This window comes from Sander vitreus, chromosome 5, assembly GCF_031162955.1.
Source record: "Sander vitreus isolate 19-12246 chromosome 5, sanVit1, whole genome shotgun sequence".
Lineage (NCBI taxonomy): Eukaryota > Metazoa > Chordata > Actinopteri > Perciformes > Percidae > Sander > Sander vitreus.
The window spans coordinates 6,880,610-6,907,861 of record NC_135859.1 but is presented as its reverse complement, the minus strand read 5'-3'; the positions used below and the strand labels follow the sequence as shown (position 1 = coordinate 6,907,861).

The 27,252-nt window shown below is 40.1% G+C and overlaps 1 protein-coding gene across 1 annotated transcript; it reads left to right on the top strand.

Annotated features, from left to right (window-relative positions):
• Nucleotides 1-27,008, top strand: piwil2 (piwi-like RNA-mediated gene silencing 2). The gene is made up of 23 exons (XM_078249667.1): nucleotides 1-381; nucleotides 490-595; nucleotides 1,268-1,382; nucleotides 2,961-3,133; nucleotides 3,288-3,378; nucleotides 8,324-8,434; nucleotides 8,681-8,798; nucleotides 9,066-9,190; nucleotides 10,522-10,602; nucleotides 10,697-10,810; nucleotides 11,447-11,635; nucleotides 11,786-11,870; nucleotides 12,310-12,402; nucleotides 19,158-19,298; nucleotides 19,719-19,832; nucleotides 20,072-20,260; nucleotides 22,429-22,530; nucleotides 22,646-22,762; nucleotides 22,959-23,047; nucleotides 23,412-23,517; nucleotides 24,660-24,913; nucleotides 25,440-25,547; nucleotides 26,852-27,008. Exons 1-23 carry the CDS (start codon nucleotides 1-3, stop codon nucleotides 27,006-27,008), a joined length of 3,159 nt encoding a protein of 1,052 aa, XP_078105793.1.
• Nucleotides 27,009-27,252: the final 244 nt, after the last annotated feature.

Here is a 27,252-nt window from a genome sequence, read left to right as displayed (position 1 = left end):
ATGGATCAAAAGAAACCTCCTGATCTCGGTAGTATGTCGAGCATGCCTTGGTTGGGACGCAGAGAAGGACTACAGCCTCAGGACCCGGCTGTAGGGCGCAGTAGAGGGCTGCTGCTCTCTCCCGAAGGGCCTAATATAGGACGAGCCAGAGGTTTCCCCACTCTTGGCGATACCCCACAAGGGCGGGGAGTAACTTTACCCGTTATTGAACCTGTGGTTGGCCGAGCTAGAGGGCTGCTCTTCCCAGCAGCTGAACCAAAGGTAGGGGTGGCAAGAGGTGCCATCATGCCTAGTCTGGAGACTCGGCACAGACCGATGGCTCCACATGAAACCCAGAAGCAACACCAAACAGTGGAGACCTCTGCTTCAACAACAAAAGAGGTTAGAGGGAAAAAAAAGTATCCGCAGATACTGCACAATTTGCATGTTTTAATTTTCTTAATATTTTGCGGTACATTAAGAGCTGCTAAGGAATTTGTCTGCTTAAAGGTTGACCTGCCTACCTTTGGTGAAAGATCATCACTGGTCTCAATGTTCAGGGGGATGGGCATTGAGCCATCAATGACCTCATGGGGAAGAGGAACACCACCAGTAGGTTTGTATTTATTTATTTATTTATTTTGGCTTTTAGGGGAATCACTTAAACAGGAATCGGACTGATTGGTAGCTACTGTACATTAACAATGTCTAATTATAAGGACTTGTGTAACAACAGATCATTTGCACAAACATTTTTTGCATGCTTCTCTGAGAGAATAAACAATACAATGTTACAGCTACTTGTAATATGTGCCCAGGTAGTGTATTAGCCACATACATCTTATTTTGTGTGGTGATTATTTATTTTTTGAGAATTATGGTGTTCGCTATCACTAATGCAGTAACTTGGGGAAGAGTATTAGTTGCAATGCATTCAGCTTTGGCACCCTCTTGAGGCACAGAGTGCAAGAGAATCTTGATAAACAGAAAATGTGCATGGAATATATTTATTCATACATAATGCATCAGTTCCTATAATTTTGATATTTTATTAAAACAATACATTGCTACAGCTATACAACTTAATTCAATAATGGCAAAGCCATTCCTCATGCTTACCCACATGTGCACACTTTGTTTTCCCTCTTTCTGTCTGGGAAGTTGCAATGAAACATTTAAACATCAAGACCCCCATTGCCCCCGAAGGCACGCAGTGAGCAAACCTCAATGGGCTTCAACTGCTAATGCCAGTTTAACTTATGTCACTGTGTACTGTCACATTATGTAGGAAGAGGAGCAGCTGGAGATTTGGGTGATGCAAAGCTGCAAGGTACCCCCATAGGTGTCATCAGCAGCCCAGAAAGCTTCGGCCAACTTGAAGAGGTTATGGGCAGAGGCAGCAGGTATGCAGAAGAGTTCCTGTGTATTAACTAACATACACTAAATATTAGAAATGGCTGTCAGTATAATACAATACAACAGCACCACAAACTACATCCTCCAAAAATGACCATGAAGTTGAATCTAAATCTTAAAGGTGCAATATGTAATACTGACAGCTAGTGTTTAAAATAGTAGTAATAGACATGTTTATGTCATAGTAGGAAAAGCACAGGTGTATTCAAAACCATTAATGATGGCTGCATTCCACTTAGGAGAGGCCCTGGTATTGTGCATGCTGACTCACTGAAACAGCTTACTGGGACACTTGATGGAATTGAGCCATCGTTAAGGTTATCAGTTTCAGCTATGCTTTTCCTACTATGACAAGTCAAAATGTCTGCTGTGAAAAAGGTCCATATTGACATTGTCATAAAAGCCCATGCGGAGCTCTGTACCCAACTGACAGTCTGGCCTGGCTGTCAAACTGGGCAGTTGATAACAACACACAGGCCAAAACACAAATTCCATCACAGAATGGAAATTTCAAAAGGAGAAAATACTGGCATTAGCATTGTTGTCAGAAAAGATAGTATTTCAACTTAGCATGTTTCCTTAATATCTGATGACGCATTGGGGTCATTTTGGGATTTATTAAAGTACATATATTACATGTTGGACCTTTTTTAAACGGAATTAATAAAAACTAAACATTGTAGCTTTATGGTAGGATTTATTGCGACGCTGTTATATTTTAGTGCATTAGTTTTAGCTAGGTGTGCCTAAGCCTACACATATTGTGTGTTGGGCTGTGAGGTGCTGCTTTTACTACGTAGTCTTGGTAAGCGAGGTGTAACAAGTGGAGCAGTAGTTTGTTGGGCTCTTTTGGCGTTTTTCCATTACATGGTACCTGCTCGCTTCGACTCTACTCGCCTCACTGTGCGTCCGTTTTCCATTGCGGATTTTACTACCGCCTCAGCGTGGCTGGTCGTCATAGCGGCGCCGGAGTAAACTGCCGTGACCTAATGCGACACACACAGAACGTCGAAGGTGTGTTGTTACAGCAAAAAAACACAGCTGGCTAAACTATTTAAAAATGGCGGGTTTGTTCAGGACACCCCCATCTGTCGCTTTCACATCACCTTTTGGTATCGGCTCAGCTCGCTCGGAACCTCGACTGAGGTGGTACTAAAAGTACCTGTTAGCAGGTACTTTTTTTTTTTGTAATGGAAAACCAAAAAAGGCGGGTAGAGGCGAGTCGAGCAAGTACCATGTAATGGAAAAGCGCCATTTGTTTCTGTAATTGTAACAGCATTTTTTGATTTGAGTGTACAGAATTTAAAATACACACGTTCTCACAATGGTTAGTCTTAAGTTTCCATTTGAGGGCATTATAGGTTTCCTGTCAAAAAATATTTGCCAAAAATGTGGTCAGCCTTTAGAGCCATGTAGCTTGTAAAAATATTTGGCAAAAAAGTATTTTCATAATAAAAATTCTCATTTTTTTTATAAATATCATTGATTCAGAGTTATTACAACCGTTGTCAGTATTGAAAAACTGATATGCAACCCTGGCTACTGTGGAATTTGACCTGTTTCAGTTTCCATGGCCGAGGTTTGTCCCCTCAGACGATGGTAGGGCTTGGAAGAGCAGCGATGCCTCACCTTGGAGTAGGAAGAGTACGCCAGCTACCTCTTTCTCCTGGTCGTGTTGAGTCTGTTTCTGAAGCCTGTGAGCAACAAGCAGTCCTACACACTCAGACTTCCCCCTCAGGTAGGAGAACAATCATGAAACAATTTAAAAGATAAAATGTTTCCCTCACCTAGGTTAGATGATATTAAGCCTTCGTTAATGTTATAATTAATATGAACAGCAGTGTCAAGAAATTCAGGAAAGGTACAAGATTTAAAATGCAAATGATTTGAAGGAACCGTGCCCCTGTTGCCCACCACTCAAGAAGTGATGGATCTTTCTGCTGTTGCACCAGCAAAGAGGGAGCTGAAAATGGAGGCAGTCCGGTAAGTACACTTATCTATTTTGCATTTATCTCTTAAGGCTTGACACACCAAGGTAAACTCCAGCTGCCATTATGTGTCTATAACAAACTATTGTCCATCCCTAACTGACCGTGAGTCGAGTCGCGTAGTAGTGACGATAACTGCATCACCGCAATACCATGGTCGTGACGTTTTTGGGGATTTCATTTTTATTTTTCTTGTGAAAGTTACATAAGTGACATTTGTGATTTCAAACACCAAGAGGCTGACAGCAGAAATTTATTGAACCAAAATGGATAACGTGTATTATAAATCCGCCAAACTGCAGGGATATGTTTCTTTTTCACAGCAAAAAAAAACGTTAACGTCACAGCCCTAGAGTCTAGCATATCGGAAGCTTAATTTATGTGTAGTCATTACCGTCCACCTATTTTTCCGTACCATGGACTGAGGATGCCAGTGCAAAACGAAGCAAAATTTTACATTCACAATTTCTTTTGTGAGCATATGATTATAAATAAAGATGCATAGAGCTTACATGTTACAGATGTGAAGTAGAGCTGGGTGATATTGAAAAAATCAAAAATCACTATTTTTGACCAAATATGTCAATATTGCGACGATATTGTAGGGTTGCCTATTGGTGAGTGGGTAAAGTGGGATGTTATACGACAGTACAGGTACAGTAGGGGTGTGCAAAAAATTGATTCATCATTCAAATTGCGATTTATTTTTTGGGTCTTTTTCCCTTTTTTTTATTATAGTGACAGTGGATAGACATGAAAGGGGGATGACACACAGCAAAGGGCAGCAGCCTGGATTCGAACCATGCGCCGCTGCAGGACTCGGCCAACATGGGGGCGAACGCTCTTACTGGGTGAGCTAGAGGCCGACCCAAAATCAAATTGTTTTTGAATCGAATCTTGAGCCTAAAAATCGATATCGAATCGTGCACCCCTTACGTACAGTTTACGTCAGTGTTTTTCGTACGCTCTTGACTAGGGCTGTACGATAGTTCGTTTCATCTACATCGCGCATGCGCAATAGTCACATCGTAGAACGTTACGATGTTGACGCTAAAAGTATTTTGTTGCTTGATAAGTAAACTTCCACCGTTCTCCTTTTACATGACTGTTACTGGCCGACCCTTCCCCTTTTTAAAGGGGTGGTTCAGAATTTTGGACATAGGACCTAATTTCCAAGTTAGCCAGTGTTATTCATCAGTGGAGACAATTTTCAACACTTTTCATCCAGTCTTTCCAGTTGCAGAGTTCGCTGGTGTTTGACTAGCGCAAGTCAACAGTATCTGCTAGCCTGCCATGAAAAGCAGTCTTACACACTCCACAGTACACCCGAGGAAAATAAATGATAACGCCAGACTATTGATGTAAATGTCTGTGGATAGAATAATGTTAGAATTAGAACTACCCTTGCATCCCATTGCAATAGTTATACTTTGTTCCCTGTAGTTGGTAGCATAGGCTACAGCAGCGGTGGAATGATATTACCTAGGCTACCAAGAAATCCGGTTTACATGAAAATCACGCAAGTTTATTTACCTGCCGCTGTGAGCGCCAACTAGTTCCACTCTGCCAGGCTATAACTCGCATAACGTTACTAGTACATGAAACCACACAGGCTAGCAATTTCCATGTAAACTGTCCGAGCTTACATGACGTTTCTGTCAGCAATTACCTAAAGTTAGCAGTTAGCCCAGCCAGGAATCTACCAAGAGTGTCAATGCATTGAACAGTAACGTTCCACTAACGTTGTCAGTCTCAATCTATCCGTAGCAGATAGGCTAACGTTATGAATGGGGCTAGCTTTATTAGCTAGAGTAGCCTACCGAAAGTTATTACATGTTCATCAGTAACTGTTGGTGCATCTAGAAAGACGGATGGAACCGCATTCGTTGTCAGTGACTTGTGGTCCTTTTTAAGATTACAGGGTTTTTCAAAGTCGTCTAAAAATGATCACTACACATTTGCTACTTGAGTAGGGTCTCCGCCTTGATGTCCAAGCCAGCAGCTACTAGCTTTCCGCCGCTGCTGAGAAACTTGTCCCTCAAAATGTAATGCTATCATTGAGAAGCAAGGGTAGTTTTAATTCTAACATTATTCTCTCTACAGACATTTACATCGATAGTCTGGCGTTATAATTTATTTGCCTCGGGTATACTGTGGAGTGTGTAAGACTGCTTTTAATGGCAAGCTAGCAGTTACTGTTGACTTGCGCTAGCCTAGCACCAGCGAATTCTGCAACTGGAAGGACTGGATGAAAAGTCTCCACTGATAAATAACACACTGGCTAACTTGGAAATGAGGTCCTATGTCCAAAATTGGTTGGTTCGGAGTAATTTCACCCTAGGCTGCTTTGCACCTTGACCTCGAGCCAAACAACCCCCCCATAAGCTTTTTTCCCCTTGTTATAACGTTGGTCGAGTTAGCGTTATCAGCTGGTTAGCTTAGTGCAGGCGCTTATGGATCCACGTTTGTATCTCGTAAATTACCCCACTAATAATGCCCGGAATGATACCAAACTTCTACAGTAGTACAAATAGTTTCTGTACTTATAAAACAAGGCATTAGAAAGTTTGTAACTACACCAGAAGTATATTTAAATAAAACTTGCCTGATGGATACTCCTTTCGGCTACTGCGCTATCGCGCGAGATCACGCACAAGCCGCTGTTGTAGAAGCTCCGGGTCTTTGTATCGAAACAGCAGATCATGGAAGGTCTCTGGATTGAACTTTTTAGCTTTTAAACCGCATCCGGGATATATACAACTGTGTGGCATCTTATCCTATCGCCTCACGCTTTAGTAGCTGCTTCTGCTGTTGACTCGCTTCTTGATTCTTCTTGACTAATTTACCAGTAGTCTCTTCCGGCAATAGATGTTGTGCTCTGTGTGTGATGTTGCGGGATCTCGTGCGATGGCGCAGTAGCAGCCGAAAGGAGCATCCATCAGGCAAGCGTTATTTAAATATACTTCTGGTGTAGTTACAAACTTCCTAATGCCTCGTTTTATAAGTACAGAAACTATTTGTACTACTGTAGAAGTTTGGTATCATTCCGGGCATTATTAGTGGGGTAATTTACGAGATACAAACGTGGATCCATTAGCGCCTGCACTAAGCCAACCAGCCAACGTTATAACAAGGGGAAAAAAGCTTATGGGGGTTTGTTTGGCTCGAGGTTAAGGTGCAAAGCAGCATGCACAGCAAACCACCAATCACAATCAATGTTGATCAATTTATTTAAACAAGCAGGCCCCGCTAGTCGACCACAACCTGAAATTTAGAGGAAGCAACATGCATGCATTAATATCATTCACTTTAGCCTGGATTGATATATGAATACAATGGTGTCATGTCATTCAACCAATGTATTTCTACCTAATTTCCCTCCAAAACCTCTTCAGAATAGTAGTCACAGCGCTTACTTGCTTTGGTTTTTGTAAAGCATTAAAATTTAACAAAGAATTGTTCACATTAGAAAAGTTATTTTTATTTTCTATGTAGATGCACAAAATCACTGCAGTAGTCAAGAATGATTTTATTATTTCCAAATAGCGCTATTTATGTCATCTTGTAAAATTAGTCTTTTTTTTCATATCGCAATATATAAACTTGGCGCAAAAAGTAAGGAAATTTGTGTTTGGTAGATTATTTCTCTGTGGTAACAATGCTTTTTGGTAATAAATCTTATACTGTTGGAAAGCCTGTTCAGTTCCCTTACAAATGGTGCCCCATTTGTAAGGAACATGAATTTGTGGGATGAGCAACAGCAGCAGGCATGATGGAGAAAGACGGCAGCAACACAATTCTGAATGGCGCTTTTTATTTTCCAAAACTCCCGGACGGGTCAAAAGCCATATGCACATTGGGTAAAGCCGAATTAAAATATCAACGAAGCACGTCAAGCTTGAGCTACCACCTACGAGCTAAACATAGTAGTACAGTTAACGTGACTCAGGTTGATGCTAGCAGGCTCAGGCAAAGCACTATTTTGGAGAGTGCTACTTGCCGACCTGTGGATGAAACCAAATCCCAAAAAATTGCTACCACTCTTGCAAAATGGGTGGCAACTAACTGCAGACCTGTCAGCATCGTAGAAGACTTGGGTCTTAAAGACTACGGTTGGCATGTTCTGACCCGTCTTATACATTGCCATCGAGGGGGACAGTAGTTTCACGCACGTATACACAGCCTGTACGACACGGAGAAAGCAGCCAAACTGGAACTGCTGCAAAGTGATGCAAGGTGATCACGTCAGTGAGTAATCAAAATTATTTAGGCGTTACTGCACACTATATTGACTCTAGATTCAAATGTGTGACTAGATTCACACATTTTTGTTTTACAATAAATAATATACAAATCTTAAAATCAAGTTCATAAAGTCACTTTCTTTGCATTCATTTAATTCCCAATCAAGATACACTGGTAAAACTTGCTTTCCATTGTTAATATTTACTTAAACAGTTCTGAAATGCAAAATAATAGAATTTTAATCGTGATAAAACATGCGATTAATCACGATTTAAAATCCAAACTGATTTTCCATTATATGGCTGTGACATTGGCATTAAATTTCATCCTAGGTGGTATTTAAAAGGTCTTAAATTTAATTCGTAGAATCCTGGGGGTACCCAGTAATATATCCTCCTGCCAAGAAAATGGACAAAATCCATCCAGGTTTTTTGTTCTTGCTGATTGAAACGGCATGGATAATCGTTTTTTTCATCTTCAAAGTCCACTTGCTGTCGCATTGATGGATCATGGCTAAGGCAGCTCATTTAGAATCAGCTTTGCAGTTTTGTTGCATCTAGCATAATCAGTTCTAGGGTTCGGGTGGACATGTGGAGACCTGGTCATCACTAAAGCTTTACAGATACAAAATATAAAACTTGACTGTCTTGTTCTGAAATAATCTTTTTGTGCATTTTATATTTTCATCTGGTCAGTGAGCCACCTAATAAGGCTGGAACAAAAGGAGCTCTTATAAATATTGGCTCAAACCACATCACGATTCGTTGCAAGAATGAAGCTGTTTATCAGTACCATGTTACATTCACGTAAGTATCAATTTGTGCTTTATTTAACAACCGTTCAACAAATGACTGGAAATATGTAATGTGTGAAGTGTCTTATTTTCAGTTTAAAAATAACAAAGCTAAAATTACACTGAAACAATACTGTTATTAAAATCACAGACCTGCTTGGTGCAAGGCTTTTTCAACTGTTTAAATCAATATTGTCAGCTGGTACTGGTATTTGGGAAAGTGTTGTATGTATTGAGTATTTTCAATATTATTTTTCAGTCCAAATGTTGAATCAGTGGCAATGCGTTTTGGCATGATGAAAGATCACCGTTCAGCGACAGGGGAAGTAATAGCTTTTGATGGCTCTATACTCTTTCTGCCTGTTAAACTGAAAGACGTAAGTATCCAGTTACTATTTAGTTGGGTGGCTAATTGACTAAGGTGTGTTAACTTTAATGGGGCAGGCTGTAGTTTTTTGTTTATTTATGTAGTTGACTGAGTTCTTACAAATCTAAACTACTGAAAATGAGTCTTAAGAGTGTCAGTTTAAATGTATTGAATTTTCATTGTGCAGCAGAACTATACCGTGAAATATGTCACATTACTATATTACACATAACACTGTATTCCCTTTTTTTTTGCATAACATTTTGATGGCATGCAGGTGGTTGTTCTCAAGAGTGTGAGACGAACCGATAACGAGGAAATACAACTCCAAATCCAGATGACAAAGATTTTGCCACCCAACTCGGATCTATGCATTCCATTCTACAATGTGGTGCTCAGGAGGTATTTAAAAGAAACTCCTACACTGTTTGATCAGAGATGATTATTTGTCATAAAATTTAAATTGAAAGACATCTATTATAGATGTTCTACTATATAGTATCCAATATGTATGTACTGTGTATGTATCTACTATATGGTGTTCTACTATAACTACACATCATTTGCACTGAAATAAAAGGTGATGGCAATCTTCTACTTGTGAGATTAAGAATTAAAAAAGAAAAATGGTTTAATTGCCCTCCATCCACTTACAAACAATAACATGATTTTAATAGTTTGACATCTTTTCTGTTAACTTTCTTACTTTTTAATAAAGAGCATTCAGTCAGTCAATTGCTGCGTATCAGTTTCTAGGTCATGTGTATTTTGATTTAATTGTCCTGGTTTAGTTTTTTTTTTTTTTTCCCCTCTCAATGTAACCACGAAAGGCATGTTCACATTGGCCGGGAAGCATGTATTTTGCATTTGCAATTTGCAGTGAGTTTGATAGCGGGATCATTTGTATTTGAGTGCGCAACTTGCGTTACCCGCCGGTGTAGAGCTGTAGTCACTAAACATTTCTTTCCATCATCAATATGCCTGAAATAACCACTATTGCTGCTTTGAACCTGTTGTGTAATAATGTTAACTGACGGAGCAAAAATTATGCCCGAAGTAACATTAAGATGACTATTTGTAAATAATCTGAATTTGTACCTTATCAAGTCTGTCCACAAGAAGGCAATCAAAACAACTTTTATAACGCTTTTTATTTTAAGTTTGTATCGATCTGTGCTATGCTAACATTGGAGCTGCTCCATCAACACAACATAAATATAATATACATATAATTTCAGAATTTACTATTCCAAATTTCCTGCTTACTTTTTTTTTTCCCCCCCAAAGAGAGCTCCTTTTTCATCCAGTCCGTCTTCAAAAAATGAGGTACTATAGAGCTCTTGTTGCTCACATACAGCTTCAGTAATGTGTTCCTCCATTTCTGATACGACGTCAGTAGAATTCAAACACTGATTGGCTTTCATGAAACGGGGTCACAAATTTTTTCGGGACAAGTGTAAATGGCTCCAACTCGCAATTTCTTCCGGCATTGACTTTATGTAATCGCGCCGCCAAATTCGTGTGAAATGTGGGCAGTGAACGCCATAAGAAGCCTTAAGATTCTGATCTGTTTAACCCAAAGCCAGATGGCTTTAGAAAACATTTCGCGTATTTATACAAACCCTTTAATGAAATGACCTAAGCAACCATCTTTTTTTTTTTCTTTTTTTTTACAAATTATGCTATGTTACTTTAAGCATGGACAGGACATGACTCGGTTTTTGTTTTTCAAGGGTAATGAAAATCATCGGGCTGAAGCTGGTGGGTCGAAATCATTACGATCCAGAAAGCGCAGTCATTCTTGGAAAACATCGGTTAGTAAAAAGTTGCATTTTAACATCGGAGGGCAGATGCCGGATTTTATGGAAACTCTAGTCCATTCATTATCCTGTTTGTCTGTTTTTGTAGGCTGCAAGTGTGGCCAGGTTATTCAACCGGCATCAAGCGCACAGATGGAGGCCTGTACCTGAATGTGGATGTGTCTCACAAAGTCCTGCGGAATGACTCTGTGCTGAATATCATGTGAGTTTACGCAGCAAATCAACCGTAGAATACGAACATAGTGCAGGCAAAAGTGTTAACCCCCCCTAAATCGGTAATTTCATTAGCCGATAATCTCTGAGCTAGCTACTGAACAACGTCGGCTAACTTTTTTTGTGGGTGGGTTTTTTTAAAAGATTATTTCTTTTTGGGTGTTTTCGGGCCTTTATTTTGATAGGACAGCTGAAGACATGAAAGGGGAGAGAGGGGGGGAATGACATGCAGCAAAGGGCCTCAGGTCAGTCGAACCTGGGCCCACTGCTTTGAGGAGTAAACCTCTATATATGGACGCCCGCTCTACCAACTGACCAACCCATGTGCCCCAGCTAACGTTTTTTTACACTATTAATACTATGATCGAACTAAACCTGACCCTAAAAAGGGTCTAAAATCACTCATGGCGTCTGTCCTCTGAAATGGCCTTGACCACTATAACCCTTTCTCCTGGGAATGTGGTTGTATTAAGAGAGGTGATTTGGAGGGCAATGGTTTGCCAAATGCAACAGGCTTATTGCATCTAGAGATTATTTATAAACTGAAATACTCTTGCCCTAGCTTTGCCTTTTCTGTTTACAATGAAAATGGAAAAAGTGACTTTTGGCCCATGCTGTCTGCCAGGAACATGCTGTATCAACAGAGCAAAGAGAACTTCAGAGACGAATGCACCAAAGAGCTCATTGGCAGCATCGTCATCACCCGCTACAACAACCGCACCTACCGCATTGATGCCATTGAGTGGAACAAGTCACCCAAAGACACCTTCACTTTGATGGATGGCACAGAAACCACCTTTGTTGAATACTACAGGTGAGACTGCTCTGTCCGTAAACTCTTAAAAACTGAGCAGGAAAGTATAGCAGGCGTATTTGTGCATTAAAATTGTTTATCTAATTCAAAGCAGCCATGAAAGTCATAATTTAAACATTTGTTGCATTTGCTTGGGCTTTTTTTTGACAGCAAGAACTATGGGATTACCATCAAAGAGATGGACCAACCTCTACTCATGCATCGGCCAAAGGAGAGGGCTAAGCCAGGAGGGAAGGTAAAAACTCTCTTCAGCATCATTTACTTTAACATTATAATACATGCTCAAGACACAAGTCAAGTTTTTATTTTTAGTAAAGCTCTTTACAGTACACCACTCTGCTGACATGACCTGAATTCTTGCATCAGAATGCCACCTTGTGGCTACAATAAGTCTTAACATAGAGCATATTTTTAAAGACATGTCATGATTTAAAACGCACAGAATAAACAATTCCTTTACTACTGAGTCAGGTTTGTCAAAGCAAGCTGTCCCATATTTTCCCATTTGAGACGCTTTTGCTTGACAACCTACTCAGACATCAGTAATACTTGTTCTATATACAAATGAATACTGTGTGTTCAATAGTCCATAAGAAGCATAAGGAAATTGTATCAAATATTAATGTGACCAGGAAACACTTAACTGTAGATTATTTTATGTTGATGTATTGCAGCAAATCATTACTGGAGAGATCCTTTTAGTACCAGAGCTTTCCTTCATGACAGGAATCCCAGACAAAATGAGGAAGGACTTCAGAGCTATGAAGGTAACTTGAATGCATTAGCACAATGTTATGTCCTCATCAAGGTGGCTTTGTACCCTAAAACCTTTAGGAGCAACACCTACATTAAGCAGCTTCATAACAGCATGTGAATGGGAGCGGTGAGAATTTTCGCTCCTCATTTACAAAGCTGTTTGTTTACACTGTTCAAAGCTGTTCCCGATTCTCCGGTTAGTACCGCTCTGCACTTAACTCCGATTGAACCCTCTCTACTCAAATCGCTCACCGCTCGCTCCAAAAGAAAAAAAGCTGAGTTGTATTTATCAGATAAATGGCGCTCACCCACCCTTCTTGCCCGGAGCGCCCCAAACAAAAAGTCAGCCGGATGACGGGCACCAGCGGGTATGGAGGGCGGGCGGAAGGGCACCGTTCATCTGCATTTACTTTGCTGCAGTCACACAAATACGGGCTCAGGCATGCTTCAAACTCATGGTGTGAGCGGTACTGGAGCAAAATTGGAGCAGGAGATTAGGCAACGCTCAACATTTTAAAAATCCGCTCTGCACTTCATCTGAAATCCTTGCACTCCTGCACTTTTTACAATTTGAGTTTATTTATTTTGCAGGTCAGGTAGGTCTATAATAATAGCTCCGTAACTATACAAGGTTCATACCAGTTTGAACATTGTTGCTGTGTACCAAGAGAGAAACCCCAAGTGCTGCCATGTTTGTTTTTGCATTGGTTGACAACAATGTTGTCTTAACAGAAACAAAATTTTAACCAGTTACTGTTGATGTAGACAATGTGAGTAACAACCAGTGATATTTTCAAAAGTTTTAACATCTACACCCTCAGAACAGGTGTGTTGAAAATAACGCGTGTTAATTTTTAACTCACCAGCATGTCTAGTTAAGGACAACACGCAGGGGTGCAGACTGAGTAAACTCAAGAAAACTACGTCGGCTCTGCAGTTTTGTTGAAGTCACAGTGAGTCATGGAAATGCCGGTAAAGCAGTTGCAAGTGTGGTTACAGTTTTTCAAAACTACACACAGACACCATTCACTGTGATATATTAATGGTGAGGCGAAAATGGTCGCGGTGCTGTTGACGTTACCCTTCCTGTGAGAAAGCAGACACAACGGTGGTTTCTATGCCCTGGTGACTGACTGACAGGCTGAGGTTGTAAGGCACGGCAACTTTATTTCTACAGTACCTTTCAGCAACAAGGCAATTCAAAGTGCTTTTACATAAAACATTAAAAAGCTATTCAAAACGGTCATGATGAAAATAAAACGGGCTAAAATATAATATACAAATACAAGACTAAAAGTTACAGTGAGTAAGAAATGAATAATTATTAAATTTTAATAGGTTGTAGGGACGGGTTTGGGAGGAGAGAGGGAGGGGTTTTATTTTTATTAAATGTTTGTTTAGAGTGTAAAATTCTAAATGTTCTAAGTAAATAGGATAAATAGGTTTGGAATTATTTTTACAACTGAAATTTACTTTGTAATTACTAGGGCTGCAGCTATCGATGATTTTAGTAATCGAGTATTCTACCGATTTATACCATTGAGTAATCGGATAAGAAATACTTTTGTTTTATTGAAGAGCGATAATAAACAATAGTTTAATTTTTGGAAAAAGCTACATTTTTATTGTCTACATTACTTACAATATCTCTCAAAACTAAACATTAAGTGCATTTAAGTCCCATATTACATTGTTTTTAAAGAAAACATCCTCAAACTAAGGCATACGTTAAACATTCCCTTAAGTTGTGCAACTTAACTTTCAGAATTACAAGTTCAACCTGAGACTGATCTGTATATAGGCCTATATGTAAATATTATACTCAACCTATTTTCATTTATATATTTGATTACAATGCTACACAACTCTGTTACACTTATGCTAGTAGATCTTTGATCACCTGAAAATGGTGCGTAACAGTCAGCTGTTTTTCCGAAGGGATAGTCAACAAGTCGGCTCTTTAGATCAAATTGTGGTCACCACTACGTATTTTCTTGTCTTCTTCTTCTTGGTGGTAGCTGTGTTTAGTGTAGTTTCATTTTCCATACAACTCTGTGATTTACTTTTGTCGGGTCCGCTTCGTGGACCGGATGATTAAATTAGACTCAATGTTTTCGTCATGCTATTATTGTGGTGAGCTAGTTCGATTTTGCAGTAGACACACTGTACAGAGTTTTTGTTTTAATAACGTTTGAACTGATTCCAAACTTTGGACACTTTCTGTTTTCTCCAGCCTGTCTCTTCTCTTAGCCCCTCACTATTTACGCTCTTTATTCATTTTGTAATCTGCACCGTCAGTCTTCATGGCATGTGTCGCCAGCAGCGTCAGCCTGGTGTGCGACAGTAATAATCATCCATGCGGAAACACTGTCAGCGGTACAACGTTGGTAACATTGATTTAAACGAAGCTTCGAGGCAAATCATTTTGCAACGAGGTAGAATTTTAGTTACTCAAGGAATCGTTTCAACCCTAGTAATTACAGAGGGAAAGTACCGAAAAAAAGGTACCGTTGGGTACTGGAACCGAATTTCGGGTACCGATATTGGTTCAGATGCGAAAGGTACCCCTAATGTGAATTGTGCTGCAGGAGCTAATATCATATCCAAGTGCTTTAAAATGTTCCAGCCATAACTGGAAAGGCATTTGAGACTCTCTCACTTTGCTGTGATGTGCATAAGATGCAAAGGGAGTATAAACATGCATACCAGCTTGTTCTGTGGGTCATTTGGCTTGACTGACTTCAGCAAGATGTGATATTTGTCAAAGTTTTGGACATTGCAGTCTATGTCAATGAATTTGTTAATCTTTGTTAAATTCAAGCAGTCAACACTCTGTAGTAAGACTCAACAAACGTTTGCAGGCATCAAGAATATTTGCAGTGGTTCTAAGATGAAATATCTTTTTATAACTCTCCTTGCCATCTAGGAACGCTGTTCTAAGTGTCCTGGGAGTCTCACTCTCTTCCATTGAAAAACTGTAAGAGCAGAAAGTGTTGGTTAATAAAGTATTACTATCATCACTGCTTAAAGTTAAATTAATTGAAAACACGGCTTCAAATGTGGCTTTAGAACATTTATTTGCTGTAAAGCCGTTACGTAGTCATTTTAAACTGTAGTTCCCTTTTTAATGCCTGTTGTTCCTCTGAACTCAAACTCCTGTATGCATTTAGCTCTGCTCCATTAGCTTCTAAGCTGAGCTAGCCAAACACACGGCAGGACACTGGTGTCTTAATGGCTGCCAAAATTGAACAGCTAACGTTAACTAACTTTACTCCTGCCAATTTCAACATGGTTTTAAAATGACAACACGGAGTGCAGGCTCTGTTGAAAGTGCATATGCCAGGGTAGTGCCAGGCTAAAGTTAGCTAGCGTTAGCACGCCGCTGGCCAGCGTTCCGTCGGCACTCGGTTCATGACTTGCACACAAATATCCCATTCCTCCAAAACATGTCCCGTTCGTCTAAGACACATTTTCCACCTCTCCCGCAACGCCGTTGTCACGGAGCCCCGTCTCTGTGTGCTCTGCAGCAGCGCATGCAGCACTTTTGACAGTTGTCAGGAGAGATAACATTAGCTCGCTACACATACCCTGGAAATTTACCCTGGAGTTCTCGCAAGAGCACAATTTGAATTTGCTCAGCGAGTCACTCTGGCATTGAGTAATGATGCTCATTAACTATGCCCTTTAGCCGAGCTGCACCAATCACATCGGTGTATCTGATATGGGCAGACCAGAGGCGAGCTAAACAGATGACGACAGTTTAATCTACCAGTTAGCTCCGCTGGTAGCTAAGCGTATGGGGCTCTGGATACGTCACCCTGTGTATTGTTGTGACTGGTCGTAGTGTTATCCAATTGCCTGCAGTGAGATTTTCAAATGCATGCTTGGTGCGGCCCCTCGAGTTGGGCCATTTTCATTACTCAATGCCAGACCCTTAATCTTTCGGATTTGGTCTGGATTTCCAGCCTAGCCTACACATGGTCCGCACTAAAACCGCGAGGTAGTGCGCAGAGAGGCAAAGCACCTTGAAAGGTCAGCGGCAACTAGGAAATAACGGATACCATTACAACCTTACCACTAAGTTTGTTTTTTTTTGTCAGGTCAAACTTGTAAAAAACTTCCAATCCAATATTTCTGAGCTAACCTTAGCTAACAGGACAGTTAACTAGCAACTGACACACTTGGTCAATGACCATGCATAAAGAAACACCGCTCTAACCCATCATCTCAATGATAACTGAAGTAAAAAATACATACTCAGCCAGACAGTTTAGCAGCATTAATTCTAAACGGTGATTAAGGATATCTTACCTGTTTTGTTTTTCCCGGCCGCAACACCTCGCTGTGTCACTGTCAAAAAGAAATAACGCTGTCTTTGAGGGGAGTTTTAGTGTGATAATGTCAGCACCGCAGTACCAACGTGATTGGACAATATTTTGACACAGGCTGTGTTGGCCAGTTGTGTGGAAATACTTCAAATTTTTAACACTTGTTGAATAATTTCACACGTGTCAAAATAGGGATAAGACAAAGTGTACGATTTTGACACATCCTTTCTCAGAGTGTAGCTAAGTAGTAGTCGCAGATTAACATAAATTAAAATGTCCCCAATCAAGATCCGCCAGATGTCTGTTACCTTTCTTTATGTTGGCATTCTAACCTCCGGTGGATTTATGAGGACTACGGTTAACTGCTCCTCAGATCGCCGCAGGGTAAATCCAGACAGCTAGCTAGACTATCTGTCCGATCTGAGTTTTTTCTCTTGCACGACTAAAACAACTTTTGAAGGAGCACGTTCCACCAAAACAAGATCGTTTCCGAGGCTATTTTGCAGAGGCACCGTTATTGCGCTTGGCGCGGCCCAAGATGATTGCGATTGGTTTTAAAGAAATGCCAATAAACCAGAGCACTTTTCCCCCCCTCCCTATCCCGGAGTGCTGTGTGGACTAGCCAGACCTTCCTCTGCAGTGTTGTGAAGGTAGGTCTGACAATGCGAGACTAAGCATATCATATTGTTAAACTGTAGAAAGTCAGAAATGTAATCTCCGACCACAGCAGCAGAAGTTAGACGCTACCATCCTCACTTCTCACTTTCCAAAGACAGACCTGCCAACATGTACGCATTTTTAGTACTCGGCACGCATTTTGACCCTTAAGTACGCTTGTACCAAGGGGCAATAGGTAACGAACACAGTCCCATAAACAAATACTCCCCACCCCCCGAAACATAATGATATTAAAAATAAATGTATGATAAGAAAAAAAACGTTCATAGTGTCCATCAGTGATGTGAGTAACGCGTTACAATTCAGTGGTTGAAATGACTGCAGAGATGGATACATTTGCGACTCGGACATTATTTTTCGGAGTTGTTTTTTTGGAGTTCTTTACGCTGCGTTGAAGCGAGCTGTCCCTTCACTATTCCGTGGTCAGAACCAGAGACGGTAACTGACAACATCTGTGTCCTGTCAGTGGCGACAGCAATGTGCCCGAGCAACTGGCAGATAACATGTCGGGAATTAGCCTAATATTTAGTCTTCCTACACGTAATATTACATTTTATCAGCGGGGGAAAGTAACAATAGCCTACCGTTGCCTACTTTGATTAAATTTTAATTGGGTATTTTTCATTTAAATCTACTTATTAGGCTACTTCTAGTCCACCACAATTCAGACTGAGTTAAGTAGGCTATTGTATGTTTTACTTAACTATTTATTTTATAGCTTTAGTTACTTTGCAGCGTCAGATTAATAATAAATAATATAAATAAATTAGGGCTGTCAATCGATTAAAAAATTTAATCTAATTACATACTCTGATTAATTAATCAAAATTAATCGCATACATAATTAACGGTGCCTGAACTGATACTTTTTAGAAAGTAAGAAAAGGAAGAAAAAAAAGGTACTAAACAGTTGGTGACATTAAAGAACGGCTTGTTTATTGCTAAGACCATATGGTCAAAATTAAATGATTTAATAATGTATAACTTATTTCACTAGTAAATTGCTGTTGAACCGTCAGATGGGAAAAGGACATTTACAATAACTTCAAATGCACCACGAAGCTGTAGTTTACCAGTTTCATTGAACGCACCATCTGTGTTGTTTCTCCGATGGCAGCTGCAGATCGTTACATACCGGTGTTGAATCCTCTACAGTAAAACACAGTCAAACTTTACACCGTTTAGCGTTAGCTGTCAGCATTTTAACCGTTTTTAATCCAGCTACTAGCTAGTGGTAGGCTAACGTTAGTTGCTGTCGAGTATAGTGTTAACTAGCGTCATGTGCAGCGGTGTTTGTGTTGCCTGTATCGTCTTCAGAGAGAAGCGCAGACATATCAGTGGCACCAGATTTTGGTAGCCAGGGTTGGCAGGAAGAAGATTAAGAAGTAAATGTTCCAATCAATGATCCAGGTAGCACATTCTCGTCTCCCTCCATTTTACAGTCCAATGGTGACTAGAACGGCTCCGGGTCAAATGTCAATACGGAATGGATTAATCTTTTCTTTTCTTTTTCTTTTTTTAACACATTATTTTCTCAGATTAATTAATCCACATTAACGCGTTATTTTGACAGCCCTAGAATAAATCATGTATTAAAGTGGATAAAGATAAGACTTTGTTGACCCCGTGATGAAATTCACAAGCTACCTGCCAAGAATACTTCCACTTTTATTTTGGTAAAAGTAACGCAAAAGTAGTGTAAGCATTACAATTCAGAGACAGTAATATTGTAATATATAGATATCTTTCATGTGTTGTAGGACCTGACCATGCACATCAATGTGAGCGGTGAGCAGCACACCCACTCAATCAAACAGCTTCTGAAGAACATCAGCGCTAACCCTGAGAGTCAGAAGGAGCTCAGCCGATGGGGACTGGACATTGACTCAGAAGTCCTGATGGTGAGGCTGTGCTGTTGGCCCTCTGGGGCCAACAATGTCGTGAGTCTCTCTCTCTCTCTCTCTCTCTCTCTCTCTCCCCCCCTAGATTTTAGTTTTGACTTTCTTAGGTTTAGTTTGTCAGTGTGTTTGCTAGTTTTAGGTTTAGAAACATTAGTTTTTGTATATTTTGTTTTACAGTAGTTTTTGTTAGGGCCATGTATAAGAAGTATGTAGCTTCATTTACATACAAAATACTGTATATAGTTTTGATCTATGTCACAACCCTATGGGAACGCCCATTTGGAGGGGAAAACAAAGCTGCCCTCCACTGTCTGCCTATGAGTCAGCTCAGGTTGTTTTTTTGTTCTTTAATACTCTGGCTGTTCTTTTTTTTCCTTTTAGTGTTGACAGTATATTGTGTATTGGTTTCCTCTCTTGCAGACTAAAGGTAGAATTCTTCCTCTAGAAACCATATGTCTACAGTCATCATCCTTTACCACTGGTGCTGATGTATCCTGGTCCAGAGAGGTTGTTAGGGATCCTTCAATCAGCTCTGTGAGTGTTTGAAACTAATCGCTGGTGTTGCCGCCACATTTTTCATGAATATATTGTAGCTGTAATGCAACATAAAATGTATTAACTGCAAAGTTGAGGAAGCATGGCAGCAACATTTACCCACTTAATGTACTAGTGATCTGTGTAGGCTTAATTCATGTCGGAATTTGTCCTCTCAAGCATCAGTGCTTAACCACGTTATTTTGCCTTGGCCCCACCAACTGACCCCTCACTCTTAGATCCCATTGAACATCTGGTCCATCTTCTACCCTCGCCGCTGTGCAGAGCAGGCTGAAGAGCTGGTTTCCATCTTCAACAAGGTGGCCGGACCTATTGGGTTTCGACTGGAGCGACCCATTCGTGTGGAGCTGAAGGACGATCGCACTGAGACTTACGTCAAGAGCATCCACTCTCAGCTGACCAGTGAGGTGTGACTTAAATAAGACTTAGAATGGTAGCATCAGGGCTTAAAGTATTCATCGTGACGGATCTCCGGCGTGCGGCCGTGAGGAAAAAACAAACAAACTTGTATGCGGTTTAATATTTTCGAGTCAATTGATTTCACATACCAATCATATGAGAGGAACACAACTGTAACGCAGGGCTTAAAGTACTTGGGCCTGGTGCCAGATTTCTGGCGTAGGACTATTTTTTAGAAAAATAAATACATTTAAAAAGTCCATTTGGGATTTGTTTTTGATGCGCTGGGTTTAACCAATCATCGAATTTCCACCTACCAATGAAACGAGTTCTAGCCAATCGGATGCAAAGTAGGGCAGGTCTTTGCCGAATAGCGAGAGTGCAGTGTGGTCTCCATGGTAAAGCGGCTAAAAAAAAAAAAAAATGGAGGCAAAGTTTATCAAACTTGGAGCATGTAGATACAGCGTTAGTTGAGAAAGGAGTTAAAAACAAATGGCGCTGGGCATGAATGGAGGACAAGAGGAAAAGGGTGGAGACGGGAAGCCATTTAGCACTTGGTGCCTCAAATTACGGGAGCCGTGTGCTTGCTTCTGCAGTGTATGTTTAAGGAAGATACTGTACAGCAGCAGCTGTAAGAAATGCTAATCATTAGATGCTAGTCACAAAGCTTTGGTCCGTGCACTCTGTCATACGAGTACGTTACAGGGCAACGGCGGCTACCGCTGCGACTGCGCCTTCACTGACCAACCTTATTTGTGATATAAACAATACGTGTGTGCTCATTCATAGCGGAACACGATTTGTCAAACGATGGCCACTGTGTAAAAGCTATCTGAAGCCCAAACTGCTTTGACAAAGCTCTGTTTGGAATCAGCATGTCCCAGAGTTTAGACGTCTAGCTATATGAAAAGCTAAACGTTTTTAATAAATACAGTATGTACAAGTACATGAAGCAACTAATGTCAACATGGACCAAATCATTAATGTATTAATTCGCTTTTTTGATGATGACCTGGCCAAAGTAATAACACATCTAGAAAGTATTGTTTTCACAATGATTCATTGTAGGATTATGATATTATTGCAATATGTAAATCTACATTGACTCTTAATTTAACATATGGTTGGAAGAAGTAAAAATTGATCCAAAACTTTTTACTTTACGGCACCCCGTGGCCAGCGGCCCGCGGGACTGCTGGGGCACCGCAGCCCGCCAGCATTTGGTAGTCCAGTAACCCAGAAATGATGACTTTGCCCTGGGTATGGAGCGCTGTGGGCTGCCGCAGTCTCGTCAGACTGTATGGAGCTCCTGAAGTCTGACACTGTCTTACCAAATTTGCAATTAGCCATCAATTTTCGTAAAATGGCCCATATTTGAGCTTTACATAGTTGATCGACAAAGATGGAAAGCTCCAAAAACTTGGTTCCATATAAATGCACGGATAATTTGTTGTTTTTGTCGTTGGTGAAACACAATATTGACCTTGTAGTTGAAAAAGGAACCTTATATAAGAATGAACTTTCCTCCTATGGAGTCCGTTCATTCGCATTCGGAGATCAACTTTTTTTGACTGGGAAAATAGCGGCTAGCGTAAACAACTGCTAACGTGAGTTGATCAAAACCTTTCTTTTTAGTAAACTCTGGGTACACAAACAATGTTGTCAATGCTTTCTTTAAGGTGTAGAGACCCTGGTGATACTTCGAGCAAAGGTTCATGTTGTGTCGAGCCTTCTTAGTGTTTTAAAAATAGCTATTTTGAGGCCAGCATATGCATTTTGGCGAGAATTACGCTTTAAGCACACCCCTTTAAATGAAGTGTTACCATAAACATCATTATCTCTAACATCACCTTTGCAAATATCTGTCCTGTAATTATGTTTGGATTAATTATTGAATAGATATGGATTATATAAATACATTGGTTTTACACTGGTATACAGTGGTTCCAGCCTGGTTGCCTTGGGCAACATGGGCAACTATTACTGTCGAGCCCTGAATAAGTTTGCACGTTTCAGCTCATTAACTACAAAGTGCATTATAATACTGCCAATGATCTGTCTTTGTCATTACTATTGAATGCTGTGAGCTGCACAAGTTGTTTTTTAAATGAATGTCTGGTACCACTGAACTGAAGTCCTTCCTGTGTAACTCTCCATTTTCAATCTACCTGTACAGCCCAATATGCAGCTCGTAGTGTGCATCCTGGTCGGCAACAGAGAAGATCTCTACAGTGCCATCAAGAAGCTTTGCTGTGTCAAAAATCCCATCCCATCCCAGGTTTGTTATGCTTATCCATGTGGTTGTGCATGGCTGGTTTAGAATTTGAGGAAAACAAATACTTCTGGAAATATTTTTCTCCCAGTTAAGGTTTTTTTTGTCACTTGTGTCACAGGCCATCAATGTCCGCACCATATCCCAGCCACAGAAGTTAAGAAGTGTTGCCCAAAAGATACTCCTGCAGATAAACAGCAAGTTAGGAGGAGAGCTATGGACTGTCAATGTCCCTCTGGTGAGTATTGGGTCTTAAAGAGCAGGAAGAGAACGTTGTATCTACTTTAGCTCAATGGTTTACATCTTGTGAGTCAAAGGAAACCTTTATACCTCAGTACCATTGGAACAACGTTCTACAGATGTTGTGGGTCATTGAAAATAAGATGTTACTGAAGTCAATGAGAAAATACTGAACCTCTATCCCACTTTAATAGAAACACTTGATGGTGGTGGGAGTTGATGTCCACCATGACACCAGCAAGGCACATCAATCAGTCATGGGCTTTGTCGCAAGTGTGAACAGGTAAACCTAACTAATTCATGTGGGGCACAAAGCACAATGTGAGTTAATTTAATTTACTACCTACAGTATGAGTTTCACGGTATCGCCACAGACCTCTGTCACTTCTTACATGAGGTAGAAAATATTTTAGAACATCCCCAAAATAAACACATTGTATCTGCAGATTACTGCTACAAATGTTTGTTTTAGAGAAAATTGATTTGATATTACTTTTTCTGTCTAAACCATGCCCCCATAGGTTTAGAAGACACCAAAATGTCAGTTTCAGTGACTAACGATGTATTTCACTTTTTCTCTTGCAACATTCACTTGTGGTAATATCTTAATAGAAATGCATTTGCTTTTCTTATTTATTTTTGCCCAGCTCACTGACCCGCTGGTACTCCAGAGTAACTTTCCAGACACCCACTGAGGAACTGATCAATGGCTTCAGAGTTTGTTTACTGGCTGCACTGCAGAAGTACTACGAGGTAAGTACTGCAAACATGCATGGGGAGGGGCATACCCTCCCTTGTCTTTTTTTCGCTCACGACCTTCTGATCAGTCACTGATGGGGCTGTCACGATTTTGATTCTAAATCTAAAATCGATTGAGACAAGCTTTTAATTTGATGGACCTCAAAGGCAGGATCGGCGATTCTCCTGAGCATTTTTTTCTTGCTTGCGTTCAAAGAAAATACACATTTCATGGTGCATTCAGGTGCTCCTCGTTAACTCATGGTAAATTCAGGTTCACCTAGTAAACCCTGAGAAACTTATTGTTGTTGTACCCTTCTGCTATCTACTGGTTCTTCTTTGTGACATAGCCATCAGTGCTAAAAAAAATTATTAAAAAATAAACAAAGGTTACTTAATTGAATCGTGACCTTTTTTTAAAGTCAAATTGTGGATTTGGAGAATCGTAGTCTCTCTTTGCCAGACCTTCCTCCATAGCACTGCGAAGGAGGGTCTGGCTAGTCCACACAGCATTTGGGGATGACAGAAAAACATGCTCTGATTTATTGGCATTTCTTTAAACGGCGCCGCTAAGCACCAGACAGAGCCATGGTGCCGCTGCAAAATAGCCTCGGGAAGGAACTTGTTTTTGTGGCTCGTGTACGTTGTTTTAGTCGTGCAACAGAAAACTCAGTCTAGCTGTCTGGATTTACCCTGCAGAGATCTGAGGAGCAGTTAACCATAGTCTAGTTTTTCCCATAAATTGATATACAGGTGCTGGCCATATAATTAGAATATCATGAAAAAGTTGATTTATTTCAGTAATTCCATTCAAAAAGTGAAACTTGTATAATGTATACATTCATTCCACACAGACTGATATATTTCAAGTGTTTATTTCTTTTACTTTTGATGATTAGAACTGACAACTAATGAAAACCCCAAATTCAGTATCTCAGAAAATTTAGAATATTGTGACAAGGTTCAATATTGAAGACACCTGGTGCCACATTCTAATCAGCTAATTAACTCAAAACACCTGCAAAGGTGTGTGTGTGTGTGTGTGTGTGTGTGTGTGTGTGTGTGTGTGTGTGTAAATAATGTATGTATTATCATCTAGGTAGAGAAAAGAGTGTTATGCCACACAGTGCATTGCAGTTGTATGTTCTTTTGTACAGGTGAACCATAACTTGCCAGAGAAGATCGTGGTATATCGGGATGGTGTGTCAGATGGTCAGCTAAAGATGGTGGAGCAGTACGAGATCCCACAGTTGATCAAATGCTTTGAGACTTTCCCCAGCTATGAGCCCAAGCTGGTCTTCATTGTGGTCCAAAAGCGCATCAGCACCACCCTCTACTCATTTGCTGCAAACAACATTGGCACACCTCCACCTGGAACTGTTCTGGATCACACCCTTACTCAGCAAGACTGGTCAGTCTTTTACCAAATGACCCGGTCTTGTTTGTCTGTTCTTGCCAGATCCCTATATAGCAAAACTCCCCATGTGCGAACACAGTGGTCCCTGTTAAAATCAATAAGAAGGCAGCATTACTTAAGTGTTTTCAGTCTGAATCCAGCCTTAGGCAACAGATGGTCTGCTCTCTGCTTTAATTGGCTTTTACACTAGTAGTGTCGGTGAAAAGAGAATTAAAAAATTCAAAACAACTGTGGTACCATTGGTGTGCAGAATCTGAATGTAATGCAGGAGGAGAAATTATGTGAGCATGTAATGAGAGATTATTCTTACATGAAGATTGTATGGGCAGCCTAACAGGGTGGTGGAAGAGGAACATTGCTTTTTATCTTTACCTGCATACATCTAAAAGGCTGCAACACCATCTGCTGGCAACAATAGTAAATATGTGCACTTTGATGAGGACACCATCAAAGACGGCTGTTGGCTATTTAAAGTTTCTAACACTTAGTTTTGGTTGGGGGTTTTTTTTTTTTCATTCAGGACGGATTTTTTTTTAATGGCACATTCCATTCGCCAGGGCTGTGGAATTCCGACACACTACATCTCCCTGTACAACACGGCAAACCTCTCACCAGACCATTTGCAAAGGTATTGATTTCTTAACAACAAAGTATCATTCTTATTACTGGTACACATGCAAAACCTGTTAATTCTGTATAAACTATCTGAATGATTTGTTTTTACCAGCTGGACCTGGTACACTTTTTTTTTTCCACTTAGACAATATTTTGACAGCCTTTTATTGAAGTTAATTCAAGAAAAGTATTGGCACGCACAAAGACCATATTAATTTAGTCACGAACAAAGATCATATTCATTTAGTCAGTGTCTGGTATTAGATTATTAGTCAGACCAAAAGAGTTCCATATTGTATGTATACATTTCTATATTTTAATGAATACTATAAATGTTTTATTTCTCAACAATATGAGAAATGTTTACCATCAGAAAACTGTAAGCTTCAGACTAGTTCTCAGTAAGGCATTTAAACATATGGACCTCCACCAGTCACATAATTTCCAATCAATGTAAATCTTAAGATTTTATTACTGAACTAAACCTTTGGTATATATTTTCCCAGGCTTTAGCATAGTTATTTGCGAAGAAAGATATTACACTTTGGGATGGCAAATATGCAATGGAGACTCTTATTTCATGATACACTGTTGAAGGGCGAAATATCATTCATGTACCTAACTCGGTCCGTCTATATCATGCCATTTGATTATTTTTTTTAATTCTTGATGTAAAATTCACAGTCAGACTAAATGGTAAACTAACTAGACAACAAACCAGGTGAAGCAACTAAGTATTCAGACTAGGAATATCATGAGGACCAATACTCTGGTACCAAATTGATACCAAAATTCTGAATAGGTGATACTAGTTTTTCTACAGTATTGTAGGTGTCGAGGGATGCAATTTTTCCAGACCTGGCGGGGGCAGCATATACACCTTCAAGTGTTCTAGTCTGCAGTTAAATGCAAGAGAAGAATGCTAGCAGCACGGAAAAATGTTGAATAGCACCTCCTCTCCATGCTCCATACTATGGTGCACACTGAGGGCTTGCACCGGAAGTGACAAAGTAAAGCACAACCAAAAAAAAACATTTAAATAAAGTGAAAAAGCATCTGTGTTCAATACAAATCAAGTAAAAAAAATAAAATAAACTTAGAACATCATCCCACCATTAAATTTTCTTTTTAATGAGGAATAGACAAGTAGACTCTCGCGAACAGTGACTTCAAAACTAATCCGAATAATTTCGAACACCACAAAATGCAACTTGGGGGTTGAGGTGTTGCTGTTTTTTCATAGTATTCAGGCAAAGGCTTTAAATGTAAATGTTTGGTCAGGACACATTTAACATTGTTGCTTTGTTCCCACACCAGGCTGACTTTCAAAATGTGCCATTTGTACTGGAACTGGCCGGGCACCATTCGTGTGCCAGCACCATGCAAGTATGCCCACAAGCTGGCTTACCTGTCTGGACAGTACTTGCACTCCGAGCCGGCCATCCAGCTTTCAGACAAGCTCTTCTTCCTTTGAGCTGAGCCAAACTACCACAGGCAAACTGCTCAGGTTACTACAACAACCAGCTGTGATGAACAATTGCACTGAATGACAAACGACTCATTTGAATTAATGAGGTATTCATTATTTTATAAAATATTATGTCACAGAGTAGGAAAAGCACAAGTGTGTTCAATAACAATAATGATCGCTGCATTCCACTTAGCAGATGCCCTGATATTGTGCATGCTGGCGGAAAAGCTTACTGGGACACTTGATA